This window comes from Myxocyprinus asiaticus, chromosome 39 (assembly GCF_019703515.2).
Source record: "Myxocyprinus asiaticus isolate MX2 ecotype Aquarium Trade chromosome 39, UBuf_Myxa_2, whole genome shotgun sequence".
Lineage (NCBI taxonomy): Eukaryota > Metazoa > Chordata > Actinopteri > Cypriniformes > Catostomidae > Myxocyprinus > Myxocyprinus asiaticus.
In genome coordinates, this window is record NC_059382.1 from 12491780 (window position 1) to 12515949 (window position 24170).

The following is a 24170-nucleotide window of genomic DNA, read 5'->3' on the forward strand; positions in this document are numbered from 1 at the left end:
AATATTATATATTTTTTTGTATTCAAAAGCTTTCAAAGGGGAGAGCAGTTTCCAAGTGTTATGGTATTAAAATATAAAGAGCTCTTTAGTGTGTCAGCAGTTTAGTATAGTTTTTTTTTTACAGAGGTGCTCACAGATATCTCTTGATTTTGCACGGTACTTTCATAGATAGTGTAAGACTTTCAAAGTCAGCACAACCTTACAACCTGCAGCTCTAATAGTTTATATCAGCTTGAACTGTCTAAGAAACGATGTTGCTTTTTTGCCCAAAATACATTTCATAGCACAGATAAGCTCCACATTTTTAGAGGCTTGCTTCCAGTATTTATTTATTTTTTTTTATTGGCAAAAGTGCCATTTCATTTATCTTCAGCAAATATTTGATTACCATAAATACAGCTAGTTAATTAATGTCCACATGGATGTAAGCATACATCCTGCTATTTGACAGTAGGGAAGCAAATTTGTTTTTTTTGCTCATTTATTTAGAAAATATTTTACCAAAAGCTTTGATATTTTGTTTTAAACATCTTTGACTTGTCAGCAGTCATTACTAGTGTCAGTTACACAATTACTACTTCAAGTTGCATCAAGTCAGATACAATTGAACTAGAAGTTCACATAGGTTGATGTTACAAAGTCAGCAGCCATATCACCCTGTAGCTCTAGACTGGTTGCCCACTGAGGGTTGAGCCTGGTCAGTACCTGGATGGGAGACTTCCTGGGGAAAACTGAGGTTGCTGATGAAAGAGGTGTTAGTGAGGCCAGCAGGGGGTGCTCACCCTGTGGTTTGTGTGGGTCCTAACACCCCAGTATAGTGATGGGGACACTTAAAAAAAAATCACTGTCCTTCAGATGAGACGTCTGTGGTCACTAAAAAACTAAGTAAAAGAGTAGGGGTGTAACACCAGTGTCCTGGCCAAATTCCCCCCATTTGCCCTTGTCAATTATGGCATCCTAATAATCCCCCTCCATTAATGATCTGTATCACTACTCTCTCCTCTCCACCAACTGCTGGTGTGTGATGAGCGTACTGTGCACCATGGCTGGTGGTGGTTGAGGAAAGTCCCCTGTTCACTATGTAAAGCGCTTTAAGTGTAGTGTCAAAAAAGCGCTATGTAAATGTAACATTCATTCATTCATTCATTACACCCACGCTTTATACCTGAAATGGAGGTGTGTGTGATAATTGTAAGAGTATCAAATTTATATTTTATGTGTACATACTGTACTATTTTACAGATTATGATTAGAACCTGACCAATATGGGATTTTTGAGACCAATACCGATTTTAGAGGGGGAAATTCACCGATTACCGGTATGGTGGCCGATATAGTTAATTTTTGAGCTTGAATGAAAACAGACCTTTTCTATGTGGATTGTGCACCGATTTTGCACCGATATGACTATATAAAGGTACTCAGAAGGCTGCTTTCTTAAACAAGTATTTTTATCAAAGAATATTTGACATTATTATTATACATTGTCAACACTGGAAAAAGTACAATATTTCCCTCTGAAATGTAGTGGAGTGGAAGTATAAAGTAATAGAAAATGCCATGGTAATACTCAAGTAAAGTACAAGTATCTCTAAATTGTACTAAAGTACAGTTTTCTTGCTTATCAAAACATCATCAGCAATATTTCACTGTTAATGTATAACAAAACAGTCTCAACAATAACTCATGGTTCGTTGCAGCCGAGTCTAGAGATAAACAGCGGCAGCGGTGTTACACCGTATTCTGCTATACAAGTTCTAGGGAATATTTCAACGGTGGAAAACCAGACTTTTAAATATTACATTTTGTAAATGCAACGACTGGAATTGTTCGGTTGAAGGGGGTAACAAACTGTGAATCCTAAATAAAACAGTTTGGTGAATACATGTTTACACATTAGCCTCCACTCAGCTGACAAAGTATGAAAGTAGCTACGTGGTTAGCTAGTTAACTATAAGCTCGTTGTCACGGAGAGTAAAAGATGGATGTTGTTTATTTACTTTCCAGCACTGTGTCTCACCAACTAGGTAACAACGTAGCGTGAAATCAACACTCAACAGACTGTTGATCTGCTTACCTTTCTATCTGCTACGTTACTGACTGCACTGACAAACTATAGCTGGCTAACAGCAAACAGATGTGATAAACATGAGTGTCATGGTTGTCTGGGGCAGGGTTTAGCGTTATAATAGTTATATTGAAAAGGGAAAATGATGGAGTCATTGTTTATTAACATTCCAGTATGTATTTCACAAACTAGTTAGTAACTTACTGAGAAGATACCACTTAATTCTGCACTGTTTAACTCCCCCTTGTCTGCAAAACTACCGTCAGCTCAGCTCTGTAAACAGTGGAGTCGGAGTGCGCTCTGCTGGACAAACTACGTTATGACACCAATTCTAAATCACCCAAGCATTGTTTTTTGCATTATATTTTCTGAAAAAAAAAAAAAAAAAAAAAAAAAAAAAAATATATATATATATATATATATATATATATATATATATATATATATATAAACAAAAAATTATATCTGCACATATCGGAAAACATATACACCGATACCGATATATCTGTGAAATGCTAATATCAGCCGATAAATCGGTCGGGCACTAATTATGATGCACAGGCTTTAAATATATCATCCGACTATATGTAAACACAGCAGACCATGCAAACACAGCCAGCAAGGCAAGCAATTTTATATGGAAAATATATATTTTAATACCAATTAAATATTGAAAAAACATGTTCCCCACAATAGTTTAAATCTGAGCCTCATTGATGCTTTATTATTAACAATTATAGCAAAAGGATGTTGTGTTGCCACCCATTATTCATGTGCCCAAGATAACTGTTTTAAACGATTGATGATTTGATCTATTGTAAACAAAATTGCGACCTTGAAAACAAAAATTGCTCTGCATTTTTACTAAACTCAAAACCGTTTTGTTTTTCATTATCTGTTTGTCTACTTTTACTAAACTTTCCAATGTTTTGGTAGGAGGTAGAGGATGTAATTGCACATGTACAGACCTTAAATCGCTATGTTGAGTGAATTGGTCGTTGAATTATTACTGATTTTACATTTATAGTCTTATACAGGTTCTCTCCTATTGATAAATGTAATATTGGCCTGCAGGTTTGAATTTTATTTTTACTGTTATCCTAAATTGCCTCAAACAGAATGACCAGCCATTAAGCTGCTCGTGTTGATCCCATTCAACCCTTGTGTGCTGCATGTGCTTTAGTTGCCTTGGGCTCCTCTAAGTGGCTTGGGAGGGATCTTCCATTGAGAGAGCTAGAGACTCATTTATGTGCCCTTTGGGGTCAGCAAAAGCCTGTTTGGCCCTGTCTTTGGCAGCCAACCTGCTGTCAGTCTGGAGATGTCTGCTGTAAGCTTGAAGTACTGTAGCTGCTTTGGGCTGTCACCTGCCATTTGCACTAAGCATCTTTACCCCACTCATCTACTCAGTGTAATGGCTTTGTGGTTATCAATTAGGACTCTATAAATATGCACTAGAGATGGGATTGGACCAGTTTTACCCTGGAAACAAACTTCACACTATAGAACACCTCCATCCCTGTTCAAAGATCTGCTCTTTTTTAACACTTATAATGAAAGTGTCATTATTGAAATGCATCTACTGTTCTTTTTATAAAGTCAATTCTTTTTTTTTTGTATAGCACTTTTCACAACACACATTGTTTCAAAGCAGCTTTACAGGAAATCTTGCATAAAAACAAAAAATGAAAAATGAAACTGTAATATCTATAATGTCTTACAGTGATCATTGTGTAGTTTGATTAAATATGATTGTAAAATGTGTATAGAAATTAAATAATTAAATAATAATTGTATTTAGAACCCCTGTGAATCATAGGGTTTTAAATACATAAGATACATCTCCATAAGGTGTTGGTTAATGGAGAAAAATAACCTTGGGAGAAACCAGACTCACTGTGGGGTCCAGTTCCCCTCTGGCTAAACAACATGAATATAATGCCAATATTAGTTATTTGTGTCAGTGCAAGTCATGGTTTTACATTTGTAAATTAAGTAAGGGTTAAGGTCCAGTGTTTTAAAAGTAAGAAAATATTTTTTATGAACTTTAAGATTAATGACTAATATCTTTGAAGTCCATCCTGGATTAATTGCAGAAGTTTACATAGATGCATTGTCCTTTGTTGGTTGGCTGATGAAGGCTTTGGCTGGCAATTAAATGATTGTCTATGTATCCCATTTCAAGAGTGTAGTCCATCAATAGACAAAGGTGATGCAGGCAGAGATCAGTGAGGTGCATCGCAGTTCAACCTGCAGGTCATTTCGATGAGGTTTGGTGGGGTCCATCCTAAGTCCAAGGTTCAGGCAGTGGCATATGTAGTATCTGATGCCTTACAGTTGTAATTGGCATCAGTTCATCCTCTGAAGTCAAAAGACTGAAGTGATGTCTGGCTAGCACTGGCAGTAATTTGTCATCATCACTCAGCAACACGTAGCAGTGGAGTCCGACACCAAGCAGGAATGGAGCTGGATCTAGCAGGCTCTGGTAACCTCGGGATATGAATCCCGATGTTGAGACATGGAAACAAATAGAATAATATTAGCGTAGATGCCATTCTATTTTATGCAGAATTATAGATCATGATGGATGTTTCTGGTTCCAGTAGACCCAAGTAAAGCAGCCTAATTGCGAGTTGAAGGATAAATTAGGTGTATGCCTGGCTAAATAGATGAGTCTTTAGTCTAGACTTAAACTGAGTGAGTGTGTCTACATCCCAAACTGTGTTAGGGAGACTATTCCATAGTTTAGGAGCCAAATATGAAAAGGATCTACCTCCTTTTGTGGATTTTGATATTCTTGGAATTATTAACAAGCCAGTATTTTGCGATCGTAATGAACATGATGGAATATAGCATGTCAGAAGGTCACTTAAGTACTGTGGAGCTAGACCATTCAAAGCTTTGTATGTAGTTAACAAAATTTTAAAATTAATTCTAAATTTAACAGGTAGCCAGTGTAACGACGATAAAATTGGGCTAATATAATCATATTTCTTGGTTGTAGTCAGCACTCTGGCAGCTGCATTTTGAACCAACTGAAGTTTATTTATTGAACTTGCTGGACATCCTCCCAGTAGTGCATTACAATAATCTAGTCTTGATGTCATAAACGCATTAATAAATTTTTCAGCATCAGCAATAGAGAGCATGTGTCGTAATTTAGCAATATTTTTCAGGTGGAAGAATGCTGTTCTACAAACATTGGAAATTTGATTTTCAAAGGAACCTAAGTTCTTCACTGTAGAAGACGACATAACAGTACATCCATCGAGAGTCCAATTATATTTTAGCGGCTTATTTTTAGAGGTTTTTGGTCCAATCATTAGTACTTCTGTTTTGTCGGAACTGAGTAGAAGGAAATTTCTGACCATCAAATCTTTGATTTCATTGATAAACTCTGCTAATTTGGAGAATTGTGAATTTTCGTTGGGTTTAGATGAAATATAAAGTTGGGTATCGTCTGCATAACAGTGGAAAATTATTCCATGATTCCTGATAATTCCTCCCAGGGGAAGCAGGTATAAGGAGAAAAGCAGAGGTCCTAAAACTGATCCCTGTGGCACACTTTTTGTTTTATTTGACAATTCCTCGTTTACACATAAAAAGTGGTAGTGGTCTGATAAATAGGATCTAAACCATGCTAATGCAAGTCCACTAATGCCAGTATAATTCTCCAGCCTATTCAAGAGAATGTCGTGATCTATCGTGTCGCAGGCAGCACTAAGATCTAAAAGCACTAGAAGAGAAATGCAGCCACGGTCAGATGATAAGAGCAAGTCATTTGTAACTCTGATAAGTGCAGTCTCTGCACTTTGATGGGGCCTAAATGTTCATATATTCAATTTCTCTGTAAAAATGTACATAGTTGGGAGGACACTACCTTTTCTAGTATTTTCGACATAAATGATATATTTGAAATCAGTCTGTAATTAGCCAATTCTCCAGGATCAAGCTGTGGCTTCTTAATAAGTGGTTTGATAACTGCCATTTTAAAGTTTCTTGGGACATGTCCTAAGGATAGCGAGGAGTTAATAATATTAAGAAGAGGTTCTGAGATTACAGGGAATACCTCTTTTAAGAGTTTAGTTGGTATTGGATCTAACATACAGGTGCATCTCAATAAATTAGAATGTCATGGAAAAGTTCATTTATTTCAGTAATTCAACTCAAATTGTGAAACTCGTGTATTAAATAAATTCAATGCACACAGACTGAAGTAGTTTAAGTCTTTGGTTCTTTTAATTGTGATGATTTTGGCTCATATTTAACAAAAACCCACCAATTCACTATCTCAAAAAATTAGAATATGGTGACATGCCAATCAGCTAATCAACTCAAAACACCTGCAAAGGTTTCCTGAGCCTTCAAAATGGTCTCTCAGTTTGGTTCACTAGGCTACACAATCATGGGGAAGACTGCTGATCTGACAGTTGTCCAGAAGACAATCATTGACACCCTTCACAAGGAGGGTAAGCCACAAACATTCATTGCCAAAGAAGCTGGCTGTTCACAGAGTGCTGTATCCAAGCATGTTAACAGAAAGTTGAGTGGAAGGAAAAAGTGTGGAAGAAAAAGATGCACAACCAACCGAGAGAACCGCAGCCTTATGAGGATTGTCAAGCAAAATCGATTCAAGAATTTGGGTGAACTTCACAAGGAATGGACTGAGGCTGGTGTCAAGGCATCAACCACACACAGACATGTCAAGGAATTTGGCTACAGTTGTCGTATTCCTCTTGTTAAGCCACTCCTGAACCACAGACAACGTCAGAGGCATCTTACCTGGGCTAAGGAGAAGAAGAACTGGACTGTTGCCCAGTGGTCCAAAGTCCTCTTTTCAGATGAGAGCAAGTTTTGTATTTCATTTGGAAACCAAGGTCCTAGAGTCTGGAGGAAGGGTGGAGAAGCTCATAGCCCAAGTTGCTTGAAGTCCAGTGTTAAGTTTCCACAGTCTGTGATGATTTGGGGTGCAATGTCATCTGCTGGTGTTGGTCCATTGTGTTTTTTGAAAAGCAAAGTCACTGCACCCGTTTACCAAGAAATTTTGGAGCACTTCATGCTTCCTTCTGATGACCAGCTTTTTAAAGATGCTGATTTCATTTTCCAGCAGGATTTGGCACCTGCCCACACTGCCAAAAGCACCAAAAGTTGGTTAAATGACCATGGTGTTGGTGTGCTTGACTGGCCAGCAAACTCACCAGACCTGAACCCCATAGAGAATCTATGGGGTATTGTCAAGAGGAAAATGAGAAACAAGAGACCAAAAAATGCAGATGAGCTGAAGGCCACTGTCAAAGAAACATGGGCTTCCATACCACCTCAGCAGTGCCACAAACTGATCACCTCCATGCCATGCCGAATTGAGGCAGTAAATAAAGCAAAAGGAGCCCCTACCAAGTATTGAGTACATAAACAGTAAATGAACATACTTTCCAGAAGGCCAACAATTCACTAAAAATGTTTTTTTTATTGGTCTTATGATGTATTCTAATTTTTTGAGATAGTGAATTGGTGGGTTTTTGTTAAATGTGAGCCAAAATCATCACAATTAAAAGAACCAAAGACTTAAATTACTTCAGTCTGTGTGCATTGAATTTATTTAATACACGAGTTTCACAATTTGAGTTGAATTACTGAAATAAATGAACTTTTCCACAACATTCTAATTTATTGAGATGCACCTGTACATGTTGTGGCTTTTTATTTTTTTGATAAGTTTTATTAACTCTTCATGACCTATGACAGCGAAGTATTGAAGTTGCTTGAGAGGAAATTTATGAGTCACTATTTTCTGATGTGCAGTGACAGTTGATTGCATAATTCCAAATTTATTTCTGATGATTTCTATTTTATCAGTAAAGAAATTCATGTACTCATTACTATTGTGCTGCGACGGAATATCTGGTTTAGTCAATGCTTTATTCCTAACCAATTTAGCCACAGTACTGAATAACACCTAGGATTGTTGTGGTTATTTTCTATGAGTTTGCTAAAATATGTTGACCTGGCAGCTTTTAGTGCCTGTCTGTAGCTACAGACATTATCCTTCCATGCAGCGCAAAATACCTCTAATTTTGTATTCTTCCACTTGTGCTCCATTTTCCGAGCTGCTTTCTTGAGAGCATGAGTGTGATGATTGTACCATGGAGCGAGGCTTTTTTCTTGAATTTTCTTTAATCGAAAGGGGGCGACATTATCAAGAGTGCTAGTGAAGACTATATTTATATTTTCTGTTATTTCATCAAGTTCTTATAGACTTTTTGGCTTACTGAGTGTGTGAGACAATACTGGAAGATTATTAGTGAAGCTATCTTTAGTGGTCGAAAGAATAGTTCTTCCTGAACGATAGCGTGGTGTAGATTGAGTGACATTAGCTGATTGCAACAAACAAGAGATGGGGTAATGATCTGAGATGTCATCACTCTGTGGTACAATTTCTATAGTATTAACATCACTTATATGACAGAATTAAATCTAGCTTATGATTATGGCGATGAGTTGTTCCTGTCACATTTTGTCTGACTCCAAGAGAGTTGAAAATATCAATAAATGCTAATCCCAATGTGTCATTTTCATTATCTATGTGAATGTTGAAGTCACCAACAATTAAAGCTCTATCTACATTAGCTACTAGATGAGATAGAAAATTTGCAAATTCACCAAGGAAACCAGAGTAAGGCCTGGGTGATCTATATACTGTAGCAAGGGCAAAAGATGAAAAGATATTTTTTTTATTTATATCTGACGGTGTCATATGAAACATTAGTTCAAAATACTTAAACTTTTATCCTGTCCTCTGAGTAACACCAAAAACTACACTGTAAATTGTAGCAACACCTCCTCCTCGACCCTTCAGATGAGGCTTATGTTTATAACAATAACCTGAGGGAGTAGATTCATTTAAACTAATAGATTCATCTGGTTTAAGCCAGGTTTCAGTCAAACATAGTGCATCCAAACTATGATCTGTAATAATTTCATTTATAATTAGTGCTTTGGTAGAAAGAGATCTAATGTTTAGTAGCCCAACTTCTATATGAAGTTCAATTTTGTATATGAATCTTCAATTTTATTTTATTTTTTTCAAGTTTGACCTTAATCAAATGTTTTCTAAGTTATTTTTTGAGAGTTTTGTGTTTGGTAGTTTGGGGAACAGACATAGTCTCTGTGTAATATCTAGGTGATACAGTCTCTATGTGTTGTAGTTTATGTGACCTGTGTGATGTCTCAAAGCATCTAGCAGACATTCAGCCTCATCACCACAATGAGCAGGGAGGAGGCCAGAGCATATTACAGTGTCTGACATTATTTTTGCAAGTTCACACACCTCTTTATCATTATGTCTAGTGATCTCCGACTGGCGAAGCTGGACATCATTTGTGCCGACATGAATATCAGTTTTAGAAAATCTGTGTTTAGCATTAGCCAGCACTTGTAAATTTTATCTGATGTCAGACCCCTGAGCCCCCGAAATGCATTTAACAATGTTGGCTGGAGTCTCTATTTCCATGTTCCTTACAATATAATCACCATTTATTAGGGCTCTTTCAGTATGATTCTCAGTGGGTGCATCACTGAGTGGGTAGAATCTATTGGCAACCCTAAAAGGAATGGGAGAGTGGTGTCATTTTGCTGAGCGAGTATGCCACCGAGACGTCACCCAATCGCCCTGCTGCGAAGTGTGTGTGTTGGTTGCTGTACTACCTGCATCTGAAACAGTATCTACCGGCTTCTCTTTCTCACAGACCTCCACTAGCGTTCAGATGCGTGTCTCTATCTCATTAACCTTCTCCATCAGCCTGACTAATTCATAAATTATCACATGTAAATCCCTCACTGCTGACGGAAGAAGCTAAAGTAAACATGTGGCATGTACTGCAGGAAGCAATAACATGAGCGGATGCCATGACCTACCACAATTGTTTGTTGTTGATGTTGTTATGGTTGTTCTTGAGCAGCAAGGGTTTGAGATCGATGTGGTTCCTAATAGCAGATGTTTGAGATTGATGCAATAATACGTGTAAAACACAGTGGAGAAAAACGAATGCACGCAGTTGAGATGCGAGATGTAGACAAGCAGGGGAACAAAATCTAAAAAAAGAAAGAAAAAACAAGAGAAACGGGTGCGCGTGGTATAATACACACAGATGAATCAGTAGAAAAGCGGAAAAACCCAAAGCATGCAGTAAAATGGCAAAGGATAAAACGATGAACATATGAGAATAAGAATAAGCGGGGGCCTTCGTAGCTCAGCAAGGAACAGGAGGAGGCGTGACGTCAAAAACTTGATTTTGTAGCATTGCATAAATTTGCATTCATTAAAAAATGGGAAATACATTTTCACTACATGGTTGCTGGTGGACGATTTCTCTTGGCCTGCGAGGACTGTACCTCACACAGAGCACAAAATCTGCATGCTCCAGTGTACCGTAACACAATTGAGAGGGGACACACTGGAGGCCTTAAGGTGTTTGATAGGAAAACAGTACAGGTAAAGGCAGATTCCATTCATTAGATTCCGTACTTCCCCTTCAGCTCTTCAACCTTAGCGATGAATGCTTTCACAGCATCCTCCTTACTCATACATTTCTTTGCCTCCCAGGCATCCCATTTGGCCTTTCCAGTAAAGTCTAACATGCCATGTCGAGTGGTGGTTACATCTCCTACGGTGGCCTGTTTGTACAGACTGTAAATCTCCAGCATCTCAGCATCTGTCAGTTTCGCTTTCAGCTGTTTGACCTCCTCTGCCGCTTTTTGAAACTCAGCCTCAGACATGGTTATAAATGTTTCCGTCGGCTAAACTGCAGTGCTCCAGAAACTGCTGTATGTGAGGGCAGCGTGACACTCAAGCTTACCCTAGGGTTTTTATCTCTTGCGCTAGAGTCAGTTTTATGTATCTTTGTCAAGGTTGCTTAATGTATTTTTTTTGTTTTTTTTGTTTCGAGAATATAGTGGAAATATATTGCTGACTTGACCATGCTTTTACATTTGAAGGTTATGCACAGTTTATTCTGTGGTCTCTAGGCGTGTACCAGACCGCACACTTCTGCACTATTCTACGCCATTTTGTAGTGCAAGTAGTATGTTTACACTGAAAATGCAACAAAAAGAAGTGTACTACGAGTACCCGAATAATGCACTTTTTCAACCATCAAAATGGAGTGTGGAATGTTGGACACTTGCTTGCCGTAGATAGCGGAAGGGGCAGAGTTACCAGCAGCGATGCTGGTCTGGCAAAACAATTGTAAATAATGGAGAATATTGCAACAAGAAAAACTTCTGTGAAGACAGCACCTTACAAAAGTGAGTTAAACGCTTTACCATCATACCATGCGTGTGAATATGTATATTATTGAGATATAAGTGTTGAACTGAAGATGGCTTGCGCTAAAGCTAGTGGCAACACAACGCTTGTGTTTGAAACATCACTTCAGTCAGCTGGCGAACGCTTCCATATAGTAAAAAAACGTTAAGTGTCCATTTGGGACGATGCTACACTTTGAAAATTCATACACTACATGGCTGAGTGCATAGTATATTTTGTAAGTGTATGGTGTATTATTTGGGACACAGCTTCTGCCACTGCACCTGTGCTGAAATTTATTGAATGTATTTAACTTTTTAACTAGATTTTTACATTTTCAGAAGAAAATGTTTCTTGATGGTTGCTAAGGATTTCTGGTTGGATGTTAGGTGGTTGCATACTGGCTTATTTCTCTGATATTCTGGTCTAGTGGTTGTTTGCGTGTTCCTAGGGTGTTTCAAGATGGTTGTTTTGGTTTTCTGGGTTGCTGGTGGTTGTTGGCATGTTCCCATGGTGTTTCTATGGTTGCTCAGGTTTCTGGGTTGCTAGTAATTGTTAGGAGGGCTGAAATGATTAGTCGATGTTATCGACAATAAAAAATTGTGGACAAAAATTTTCATTGTCGAATAGTCGTTTGATCTCATTTAACGTAATGTGAGATCACATTAAACTCTAATTATGATGCGTGAGAGCAGCACCGCAGCTTGCGCCTGACTGAGGAGAGGAAGAAATCACAGCTCACTGTCCAGATGCACTCTAAACTTTCCAAACAGCTTCAGGTTATGTAGATCGCAAAGTATGAGGGAATTATAATGCAGAAATACAAAATAAATACAGAAGCACTCTCGTTGTGGAGCTGGAGCTGCCGCTCCACTGAAGGAAAACTTGCGTGTCGAGCATCTTTAAAGGAAACACCCCAGCATTACATCTTTAATACAGTTTTTAAAGATTGAAACTGCACCCGGCTGAGGTACACTCTGTCACGGGGACGCTCATCCCTCAAGCGCGCGCTTAATGCAGCTAGATTATAACGTGATGGTTCGTGACTTATTGAATCAAAATATGTGTCACTGTGCATTTCTTATCGTGAAGAAAATTGCCAATATGCAGCTTTATTAATAAGAGAAAGTTTGTTTTTTTGTGAGTTAAAGATTAATTGAAGTGAACAGAAAGGTGAGAGGTAGTCTTCACCCCATTATACACTGAAACAAAATATGTTTTTGTTTTGTTTTTGTTTTGGCTTATTTTCCTATTTAAATACATTGGCAGCCAAAAGTTTGGAATAATGTACAGATTTTGCTCTTATGGAATTTTTTTTTTTTTTTTATGCACCAAACTGATCACAATGTATAGTCAGGACATTAATAATGTGAAAAATTACTATTACAATTTGCAAAAATTTTTTTTACCAGTTATTGTTAAACTACTTCAAAAAGTCCACATCAAAAATCCTCCATGTGCAGCAATGACAGCTTTGCAGATCCTTGGCATTCTAGCTGTCAGTTTGTCCAGATACTCAGGTGACATTTCACTCCACGCTTCCTGTAGCACTTGCCATAGATGTGGCTGTCTTGTCAGGCACTTCTCACGCACCTTACAGTCTAGCTGATCCCACAAAAGTTCAATGGGGTTAAGATCCATAACACTCTTTTCCAATTATCTGTTGTTCAATGTCTGTGTTTCTTTGCCCACTCTAACCTTTTCTTTTTTTTTTTTCTGTTTCCAAAGTGGCTTTTCTTTGCAATTCTTCCCATAAGGCCTGCACCCCTGAGTCTTCTCTTTACTGTTGTACATGAAACTGGTGTTGAGCGGGTAGAATTCAATGAAGCTGTCAGCTGAGGACATGTGAGGCATCTATTTCTCAAACTAGAGACTCTCATATACTTATCCTCTTGTTTAGTTGTACCTTTAGGCCTTCCACATCTCTTTCTGTCCTTGTTAGAGCCAGTTGTCCTTTGTCTTTGAAGACTGTAGTGTACACCTTTGTATGAAATCTTCAGTTTTTTGGCAATTTCAAGCATTGTATAGCCTTCATTCCTCAAAACAATGATTGACTGATGAATGTCTAGAGAAAGCTGTTTCTTTTTTGGCATTTTTGACCTAATACTGACCTTAAGACATGCCTGTCTATTGCATACTGTGGCAACTCAAAAACAAACACAAAGACAATGTTAAGCTTCATTTAACGAACAAAATAGCTTTCAACTGTGTTTGATATAATGGCATGTGAATTTCTACTACCAAATTAGCAATTTAGCATGATTATTCAAGGATAAGGTGTTGGAGTGATGGCTGCTGGAAATGGGGCTTGTCTAGATTTGATCAAAAATGACTTTTTTCAAATAGTGATGGTGCTGTTTTTTTTACATCAGTAATGTCCTGACTATACTTTGTAATCAGTTGAATGCCACTTTGGTGAATTAAAGTACCAATTTCCTTCCGAAACAGCACAATCTATACAGTATTCCAAACTTTTGGCCGCCAGTTTATCTAAAACTCCTTGAAAACAATGTACATTTTATTTGCAGCTATACTGCAGAAGAAAAATTGTCTGAGAATGTTGAATATAATATTAAAAATACAAATATTTTTAAATATCTAAAAATCCTTTAAAAAAGATGCATTCACCTGAGAAGCAGCATATAAGAAATGTAGACTTGCTTTTAGAGAATAGATCTTGAATATAAACATATTTTGTCTTTACTGCACTCGCAGAAGTATAACCAAGTGAAAAAATACACTTCTATACAAAACACTCTTATTTTTAAGATACATTCTCTTAAAGCAAGTCTAAATATCTTATATGTTGCTTCTCAAGTAAATGTATCTTGTTTTAAGGATTTTACACAATTCTAAATGGAAAAAAGACAAAAACACTTGATAACAATGTAATTTTTGCAGTGAATTTCTTTACTGAATTAAACTTAATAAAAAGTACTTTTTCCCTTTAATTTAGGGAATGTCATTTAGAGGTATTTTTAAAGGATGATTTTGTCCTCTTTATTGTTAGTAAGCATGTTTAATGCAACATTTTCAGTCGGGGCACAAGCTGAATAATCAGTTAAGAGCTAATGAATAATCATTGCAATAATCACCGAATAGTCGAATAATCGTTCTAATAATCATTAGATTAATCGATTATCAAAATAAACATTAGTTGCAGCCCTACTGTTGCTAGGGTGTTTCTATATGTGTTTGAGGGTTTTCTAGGTTGGAGTGGTTGTTAGCATGTTACTAGGGTGTTTCTAGATGATTGCTCAGGGTTTTATGGGATGCAAGTGGTTGTTTGTGTGTTACTAGGTTGTTTCTAGATTGGTGCTAGGGTTTTCTTTGTGGATGTTAGGTGGTTGCTTACTGGCCTAAGTAAAAATAGTCCACCCCAAAGTCTCTGATAATTTGGTCTCTAGATGTGGCTCAAGTCCCTCCTTCAGTATACAGTAAGTCAATGAAATATTTTAACTCATTTTATCATCCGCCAGAATTGTGAATCTGATCACTTAGATAAGCAATAGCACACTTCTCCTTAACAAGGCATATGAATTGAGGCATCATGTCTGTAGCACAGTGCAGGCAGAGTTATCAAAGTTAAATACTTAAGGTTAGGGCAAGTTTAAAACTCAGTGTTAAGGATTTGTTCAAATCCCTTATCCTAAGTATAACCAATAGTATTAGTAATACTTTTTTTTTTTTTTTTTTACGTTATTATGCATGTGTTTGTGAGTGCATATGCAGGAATATACTGTAGGAAAATCTCATATTTACACCCTTGATACGCTCCCACAGAGAAAGAATTAACAGTGTTTGATATTGCATTAAATAAATCTTGTCTGATGTGCAACTAGGGGTTTGGGGCCTGGAAGGGGGGGCTGCACATCCAGCGGTTTTGCCAACATTACTAATCAGTTATTCTCAGCTCTTGGTCAAGCTGCCTCCTCGCCTGTCAATCAGGGTTAGCTGCAGGCGCGAAGCAGGAGCTGTTCGGCCCAGTACATTTGAATGTCGACATTAAAATTCCACACTGCAAAATTGTGTACAAATTGGAGCTTGGCGGCCTAAATTTAGATGCTGCAGAATAGGATGTGACAAGTGCACTGGATTCTGTCACTCAAGCAAATGTCAACACCTCGCATGAGAAGAGAGCATGTTAAACTTGTTTTGCTTTCACCTTCCTAGTTGTCACTGTTTCCAACTGGTTTTGAGTCTCATCGTAAGTATGGTAGTCATAACGATTTCAGCTATCCACTTAATGATTCTGGTTCCTATTCCACTTAACAATTGCTTTAACAGTTGTTTTATCACTTTTGAGGAAGCACCAAAAAATTTATCCTAACTATATTGTAATGTGTACTATATTTTGTTTTTACATATTATAAAGAAATTCTTTTTTTTTTTATTTTTTTTTTTTACATATTTTAAGTACCATTTATTACAGCAAAAAATCTGAAATATTCTGAATGTGAATCTTTAACTGTGTCATCATTTGAACAACCACAACCACTCATTAATTACATTGATATAAGCCTTAACAAATACATAACGCATAATACAGAATCAGTTCTTAATTTGTTATGAGTGAGATATGACCAAAAAAATGACTTGGGGTTCAGTAAATCAGATTCAGATACATTCAGAAATCATTCTGACTGATACGCTAGTAAGTGTAAGTAAATTTAGTGGAACAGTTATTAATCATGAGCCATTCACACAGAAAAAAGTTTAACTATGTTTAAACCTGACGCATCATCTTCAAATGCAGCACTCATGACGCAAGGAATGTTCACGTTAAGTTGACATTCGGTTAACCAATGTATGCGCAAGTACTCGAATACCTAAATGAAACCACCATTCGGTTATTCTACATGTGCAATAGAGGTCTTCAACCCGACCCGAACTCGATGAGTTCTGACAAACCGTCGAGTTTTCCATCCGGGTTTGGGTCAGTATTTCGTGTATAGAGCAAGGGCTGTTCATACATGCTTTTATGTGTGTTTGCACTGTTTTTCTACACACTGTTAAAACACTGTTCTATATGCTGCCCGGGCAGAGTGCATATACAGACAGTGACTGTTTGATAATTATAGTTTGAATTTAATATGAGATTTTTAACACTTGAAAATGTATTGTGCTATTTAGGCTTATTGCTCACTGTGCACTTTATATGTTGCAATTTTAAGTAGTGTTTGAGGAAGTTGCATTCCAATAAATGTTTTTTTTATTCCCACGTCCCGACTTCCCACAAAAAATTTATTAACTGTTCGTGGAACCGCATGGTTAACCAAAAGTTAAAAACGTGCACATACCTAGACGCAAGATGCTGAAAAAGCAGCGAGATGTGTCACAAATTTCATAGGCATGTTTGCATAGAAAAACAGCGCACATGGCTACGTCCTGTGTGAACAGCCCCTTTGGAGCGTTTTAGCATGGTGTTCCGTTTGCATCAATAGAACAATGCAGACCATTCAGAACCGATTCTTGATTCCCAACCCTACGTAATCCTGTTTGTTTGGAGTGTGTGATTCGGTGCAAGGACAAGGAGATGGCAATCAGCGATGAATATGTGATTTGAGATGATGAAGAGGCCTAGGAGGGAGGAAGGAGGAGGATGAGGAAGGGGTCTGATTATCTCACTCTAATCAGGGGACATCCAGCCAGGCAAAGAGGACTGATTAAAAAAAGACTCGTCACAACAAGAGCATCGTTTGGCTGGGGCTTATGGGCTTATTGTGAGTGAGGACCAATGTTAGTCAACTGCAATCAGCAGCAAGAGTCCACTACACCATTCATCAGAGACACAGAGTAAACACAAATAAAAGTGCAGTGTGGGCCTCTCTAAAGACCACTATGCTTAAGAGAAGAGAATCCTGGGAAAAAGTTCTAGGCGGTTTGATGGTGTGTATTGTGCAATAGTAGAAATGTGTCTACCGGTAGTGATTCTGCTGTATTGTTTATACACAAGTTAAAAAATATGACATAAAAAGAAATCTTTAGTCTGCTTTACAAACTATGTTGCAGATGGACCAACATGAGCACACAGAAAATGCCTCTGAAAGTCCATGCACCCTTAAATCAACCTTATTCTGCCGAATTACTGACTAGCACTGTCCCCATCAGACATTTTTGCATTAATTCAAGTATGAACACATTTTCATCTAGTGCTATTGCGAGCAACCTCCGTAACACGGGTTCTATTCCTGTGGGATCCAGGAAGTAGTCGCTTTAACAAACAATGGTGAGTGCTATTGGGAGGTTACGTTTTCAGTCAAATATTTAAATTTACTCCACTGACAATTAGGTTTGGAGTTTGGGTTAGGGGGTGGAGTTAATAAAAGATGCATTCCTGTTATCTATTACATTTACAACTAAAAATACTACTTGCTTTTGGTGCCCCTCTGTGGACATTTCACCCAGAAATTAGCTCACATGTTCCCATATATTCATCAACTCTTCCAGCTTCGGCCACTGACAGTGATTCAAATTTAGCAGTGATTCAAATTTCTATAGTGTGATGAGTCTGGACAACTTCCACTCTAGACAACTTTGTTGATAATTGTAATAACTATTTAGGTTTGACTCCTCATTTGTCCGGTGTAAACACAGTGTAACTGTAGATATTTATTGCGTAGATATTTACTCCACAGTAAAATACTTTGGAGTTCAACTGACGTGCAGTCACCCATCACAGGTGTGCATAAATTGGCCTATTCTGCATATATCGACTTGAAATATGGCTCGTCCAGTCATATGTATAATGTATTACTGTTTTGAGCTTTCTGTTTTGAATTTACAGCAAAAATTGCTATATCATACAATAACCGTGATAAAAAAAAAATGACTTGTATCGTGAGACAACTTATTGGTCATACCGAACTCTCCACAGGTGTTTTGAGTGGAGCATGTTTGATCACCATTTCCCCTTCCCTGATCTTTGTTCTTTGTTATACTCCACGTAAGCCATCTGTCAAATGTCTCTCCCTCTCGTACCCCTCCCTCTCTGCTTGAATATAACTTGATTTGGTATGTCTGTATCCCGGCGATTGTCCTGCACTCTGATAAGGTTCCATGTTTTCAGGGAGGGTTTGGTTGCACCTCATCTAATGAAAGATCTTAATTAGATCCATTTGTGCCCAAAGGAGAGTAGATGCAATATTAAATTGTCATTCCTATCACATTCCTCCAATTTAGGCTGCAGGATATGTCTCGATCCATTTTATTTCACCGCAAATAATTGGTGAACTTTGCTGTCACTACTACCTTCTGCATTTTCCACATTTGAGAGAGCAAAAATAAACTCAGTTCCTTTGGAAGAAAAACACTGCAATTAAATATTTACGATGTGACTACATACAAATTACTTGTTACAAAAATTCTAATTTACCTTCCAGTCTCACTCTTTGTACAGCACATTAAATTGAGTTGTGCTTATTTGGAGTAATAATGTCTAAATTGAAGCCTTCATGGCAGTCTTGGTCTTGTAAGTATCAGTGAATTCATGTCTTCATGTTCTTGAATACAAATATACTTAAATTTATATATATATATATCTATCTATCTATCTATCTATCTATCTATCTATCTATCTATCTATCTATCTATATATATATATATATATCTATATCTATATCTATATCTATATCTATATCTATATATATATATATATATATATATATATATATATCTATATATATATATATATATATATATATATATATATATATATATATATATATATATATATATATATATTATTTCGACTTTGTTATAGCCATGGTAAATTTAACTTCTGAACAGTCCATTTAAGAATTTAACATTCCATGGAGAGTACTAATAAAATAAACATAATTCATTCTACTCATATGTTTAATGACACATGCCAGGCCTTCTAGACACCAGGGCTGCATTTCCCAAAGACATTGTAAGCCTAAGTAGATCGTAGAAACCATTGGCGCCAATGGTCTCTACAATCAACTTAAGATTGCAATGCTTAAAATCTCAAAATTATTCTGTCCAGACACAAAATCATTATTAGAATCAGCATAAATGCAATACTGTATACTTAAAACTGCACTTTGCAAATTCACTCTAGAATTTATTTAATACATTTCTTGACAGCTTGCATGAGATTCACCCACCAAACTTTTTTTTATTTCAGTGTACAAGTGCTGTAATGCATTATAACGTCAACATGCACAATATCTAGCAGAATCTCATGTAGGCATCACCTCTCATCACCTGCACTTGTCTGAGCACTGGTAGAAACCTACACCAAGACTTGCATCTCCTAGAAACATTCTGGCAGCTGACATTGCCCCGCACTAGAGGAAGGCAAGAAATTTACTCTAGGCATGCTGAGTCGCATCAAGCAAAGCTGCTGGAAGATGACAGGCCTGAAACAGCAACATCAGCAGCAGCCGCAGACTAAGAGCAACAAACTCCGCTGCTCTGCATAAAGTTCTACGCACAGTATCTCCAAACATTCCGCTTATACTCTATTATACTTAGGTCTGTGGCATTCTTATATCTCTCGCATCTACTGCGAGACATCTCTTTCATATTAATAGATTTTCACTGCTGTTTTTTTTTTTAAGGTCTTGAGATTGCGAAAGTTCCTCCTATATGTCATCACTTCGCCACATGCTCCCTGTCCCTCTGCAAGGCCCACGTTTTTCCGTCTTTTCATTTTAATATACTCACCCTGCTGAAACAACCCCCACCCCCCCAGCTTAAACCAACCTAAGCTGGTTTTCTGGTCTTAGCTCAAATCAAAATCAAATCAAATCACTTTTATTATCACACAACCATATACACAAGTGCAATAGTGGGTGAAAGTCTTGGGTGCAGTTCCGAGCAACATAGCAGTCATGACGGTGATGAGACATATACCAATTTACAATAAACATCAGTTTTGGGTTAGGGGGCTGGTTTTAGAGGGGTTTTGGTTGCTTGTCAGTTGTTTAGGCTGGGAGACCAGCTGGCCAACCAGCTAAACACCTGCTTGGCCAGCTTGGGAGACAAATTTGACCTTCAAACCAGCTTAGTCTGGTTCAAGCTGTTTTTGTCAGCAGTCACACCTCATTGTTTTCTTTCTTTCTTTTTTTTTTTTTTTTTCACGGTTCTAATTTATCTGTAGTACCTTCGTCCATCGCAACTATGTTAAAGGCCACCTCACAATGTCTGACAAAGAGTGTTTTCAAATTTGCGCTGACAATGAGAGGCTGTGGATGGAGGTGTGAGAGTTGAAGCTGTGAATCCCTCAGCTGTAAGTGCAGGGTTCCTTTAGCTCGAACGAGTCGATACAGGACGTGCTGACACTATTCATACCCAACACCTCTCAGTCACAGCCGGTTGAGGTTAGCTTGGTACCTCTCCAGCATGACTCATGCTTTATTGCTGCATTTGTCTTAAAACAAATTTGTTGGAAATTGTCTTTGTTCTCCTCATGTTTTTCCAACCCTGTATGAATTACATTCTTCTGTGGAACACAATATGAGTTATTTATAACAGTATGTTTGAGCTGCTGTCTTCCATACAGTGAAAATGAATGGAGATGCACAGCGGTCATGCAAGAATTTTAGTAAATAGATACTTACATTTTAGTCTATTCCTCACACAAAGCAATCTAATGGCTTCTGAAGATATGGATTGTAGTGGACAATGGATTACAGTGCTCAAATGGTAGGGACTACTTTTGTGATGCTTATATGCTGCTTTTTTGTCCTTTTTGGAGCTTGACAGCACTTGGTCCTCATCTACTTTCATTTTACAGAAGAGAGCACCTCAAATACTCTGCTAAATTTCTCATTTGGTGTTCTGCAGAAAAAAAGAATGTCATAAAGGTTTGGAACAACAATGACGGTGAGTAAATGTAAAATGTTTCATTTTTGGGTGATCTATCCCTTTAAAACAGGTATTTGGAATTTGGAAAGGTTAGTATTTAACAAACTGGCATGTACCTGCTTTCTGTGATCGTCTTGGTCATTATTGTGTCCAAACCAGCACTCTGAATGCTAATGGATTAGCCGAGTTAGCAGTGTCAGCAATGCAATGTGTTTGTGAGGCATATCTGCCGCTGAATCCCAAGAGAGGGAGTGGGGAAAGAGCAAAGGCCTGCTGTTGTCTCTTGTCACCATGGAGAGAAATGGACAGAGTAATTGCGTTGTTCCAGGGTCTGAGGAATCCCATCAAGCAGGAGCTGGTGCTGTCAGAGGACATAAAGATGCCAGTAAAAACTTAACTCTCCACTGACACATTGGGCGGCCCGGGCCTGCACAAAACGACAAGGGAAAAGACAGACAGATTAACCATGGTGGGTGCAGTTGAGAGCGAAAGTGCTTTGGAGAGAGTTTGGGAAACAGCCAGCTGAGTTGAGGGCCTGAGTGTGTTGGTTGCCAAGATTATGTATGATGGATGTGAATGAAGTCGAAATAAATGCTCAGTGTTGCTTAATTTTTTCACTGTCAGCTGTAGTCTGGGAAATACTGAGGACTACTACATAGATGTTGCTAGACCCTATTTAGGGGGGCTTTAGTTCCCTTGTATTTAATCTGCGATTTATGCTGTCAGCACCCATAAAAATGTGATTCATGTTCGCTGAAAACATTTAGTTCCATTTCTCTCTCTCACTCTCTGTTCCAGTAAAATCCACATATTAAACTGCAAGCAAATACACCAACGTAACTGATATACTTCTGCTTACAAACTGATTCAATTTGGAATTATTAAGAAAAGTTGTCAGTCAAACAAAATTTGAACTTGCAAACTCTTGCACTTGAGGCAAGAAATATTCTTAGAGACTGATATCCAGGAATCTCCCCTCTGGTTTCCTGCAATGCCGAAACAAAGCTTATGTTCTCTCCTTGTCAATAAGCACACATTTTTTGGCTTTGTTTTAGTTTTTATAAGCTCAATAGAGAGGATAGGAAATTATTAAAGAGTTTGGAATGGATTCAGACCTTTTGGAAAAACAGGGCTTATTAACTTCAGGTGATCAAACAGAGTTTTGGAATATGGAAGCTGTTTGTTACTAGTCCAGGATGTTCTACCAGTTCTAACCAGCCTGATCAATATTGAGCGTGTTTACATGCACACCAATATGCTGATGACTATCAAAAATTAGCTTATTCAAAAAATACGACAATGCAAGAAAAATATGTTTTTATGTAATTTTGACGTCAAAACCTAAAAAAAGTATGCACATAACACCTGTGCATTTTGGATAAGCCTTAATTAACTTATATGAGTAAAAATAGCTGTAAAGGTGTACTTATGCAACACCAAATCTGGATAATAGTCAAAAATCTCCCTATGTCAATTGTAAATCATAAAATATACCATTTAAGGCATTTACATGGCTGTAACAGGTAAAGGATGGGCAAGGAGGAGGCAGGAACAGGCTGAACAATCAGCATAAACTTTTAATGCATAAATTAATTTAAACAAACATAAACACACACTTGGATTTAAACCTGTGTCTCCTACATGAGCGCCACAGATCAATGTGTCGGGACCATTGCTGTGCGACAGCTCCAACGATATGCACTCGTTTGATAGAAATCCACATGGGTCTAAAAGAAGCAGGGTTTGACAAGTTTCTTTTTTTTTTTTTTTACTTCAAAAAGGCCTTAACACTGCCTGAGGAGCTCTCTTGTTAGCGGTTATCATTGCCCTATATGATAGGTGGGCTATTTGATCTCAGTACACCAGCTCTCAGCACAATTAGCGTTGCTACATGAAGAGAAGTCAGGTCTTGCCGCTCCACACATCTTCCATCAGGGAGAGTTAATTGTGTTTTGAAGCATGGGCCTGGTTGCATGACTGCGACCTCAACTACTGTCTGTTCTCACTGGTTGCGATCTTGCTTTGGCTCATTGTAGAACCTCAGAGACTTCCAACTTTCCAAAACCTTTTGTTAGTTACTCAATTAGAGCCACTTTGAAGGTGTATTCAATCAACTCACTACAAGCTTTACTTGAGAACTGTCAGAAACATTATAAAAGGAGGAGATGGACCTCTTGTATATGTAAAAATGAAAGGAATCATGACACCAAATATGACTACTGTAGTCCCGCCAACAAGAGCCAATGGCATTTTTGATTGAGGCATCACAACATTCAATATAGTGACTGTTGGAATGAAAGTCCCGCCTTACAATTAAAAAAGCCAATCCACTCTTTGTTTATTCTAGAATGTGAACTAGTTAGACCAGCCTTAAAAATACATTTTTTGTGTGATTTGAGTTGAATAAGCACAACTTTTGATGCCGCTATTGTTAGATTTCATTCCTGATTTGAAATATGCTATTGGAACAAAATCATGGGCAACTCTTTTTGAGGTTTCGTTTTTTTTCCCCTTTCAGGTAGATAGGAGCTGTACCTGCATGAAAGGAAATAGCTGCCCAATATGGCCCCAAAGTGAACTGACTTGCCTCACATATGGACTTTGAAACTATCCTTTCCTAGTGAAACACTTCTGCTCCAGTTTTCCTAAATGGACTGGGGGGTTGCGAGTTGGATCTTTGCAACACAAGCAAAAACCCATTCACAGCTCAGGTGTTTCTGTTAGTGTGAAACAAAAAGTGTCCAGACTGTAATGTTGAGCGAGAAAGAACAGGTAGTGAAAGCAATATTGGGCATAGCAAGCTAGGTGTTACCCAGTCCCCAAGCACACTCTCACACACTCACAAATCACCTCTACTTCAGTACCTGTGGGACCAAAACCCACAACCGGTCATCTCACAATTCCCTCTTTTCCAGTTCTGAGCGTCCTATTGCCACCTTTGTCTTCTGTGCCTTTGAAGTTAGCTCT

The 24170-nt window shown here is 37.8% G+C and overlaps 2 protein-coding genes across 15 annotated transcripts in view; one reads left to right on the top strand and one right to left on the bottom strand.

The window, feature by feature from the left end:
• LOC127430227 (RNA-binding protein Musashi homolog 2-like) overlaps nucleotides 1-24170 on the top strand; it is a 405789-nt gene that overhangs the window by 90568 nt on the left and 291051 nt on the right. The window lies entirely within an intron of this gene.
• Nucleotides 10577-10866, bottom strand: LOC127430231 (acyl-CoA-binding protein-like). Its single transcript, XM_051679865.1, has one exon. The coding sequence runs from the start codon at nucleotides 10838-10840 to the stop codon at nucleotides 10577-10579; it is 264 nt and encodes an 87-aa protein (XP_051535825.1). The 5' UTR covers nucleotides 10841-10866.

Bases quoted from the DNA above. Each gene is read 5' to 3' on its own strand.
- LOC127430231 (XM_051679865.1), bottom strand. From the start codon at position 10,840: ATGTCTGAGGCTGAGTTTCAAAAAGCGGCAGAGGAGGTCAAACAGCTG.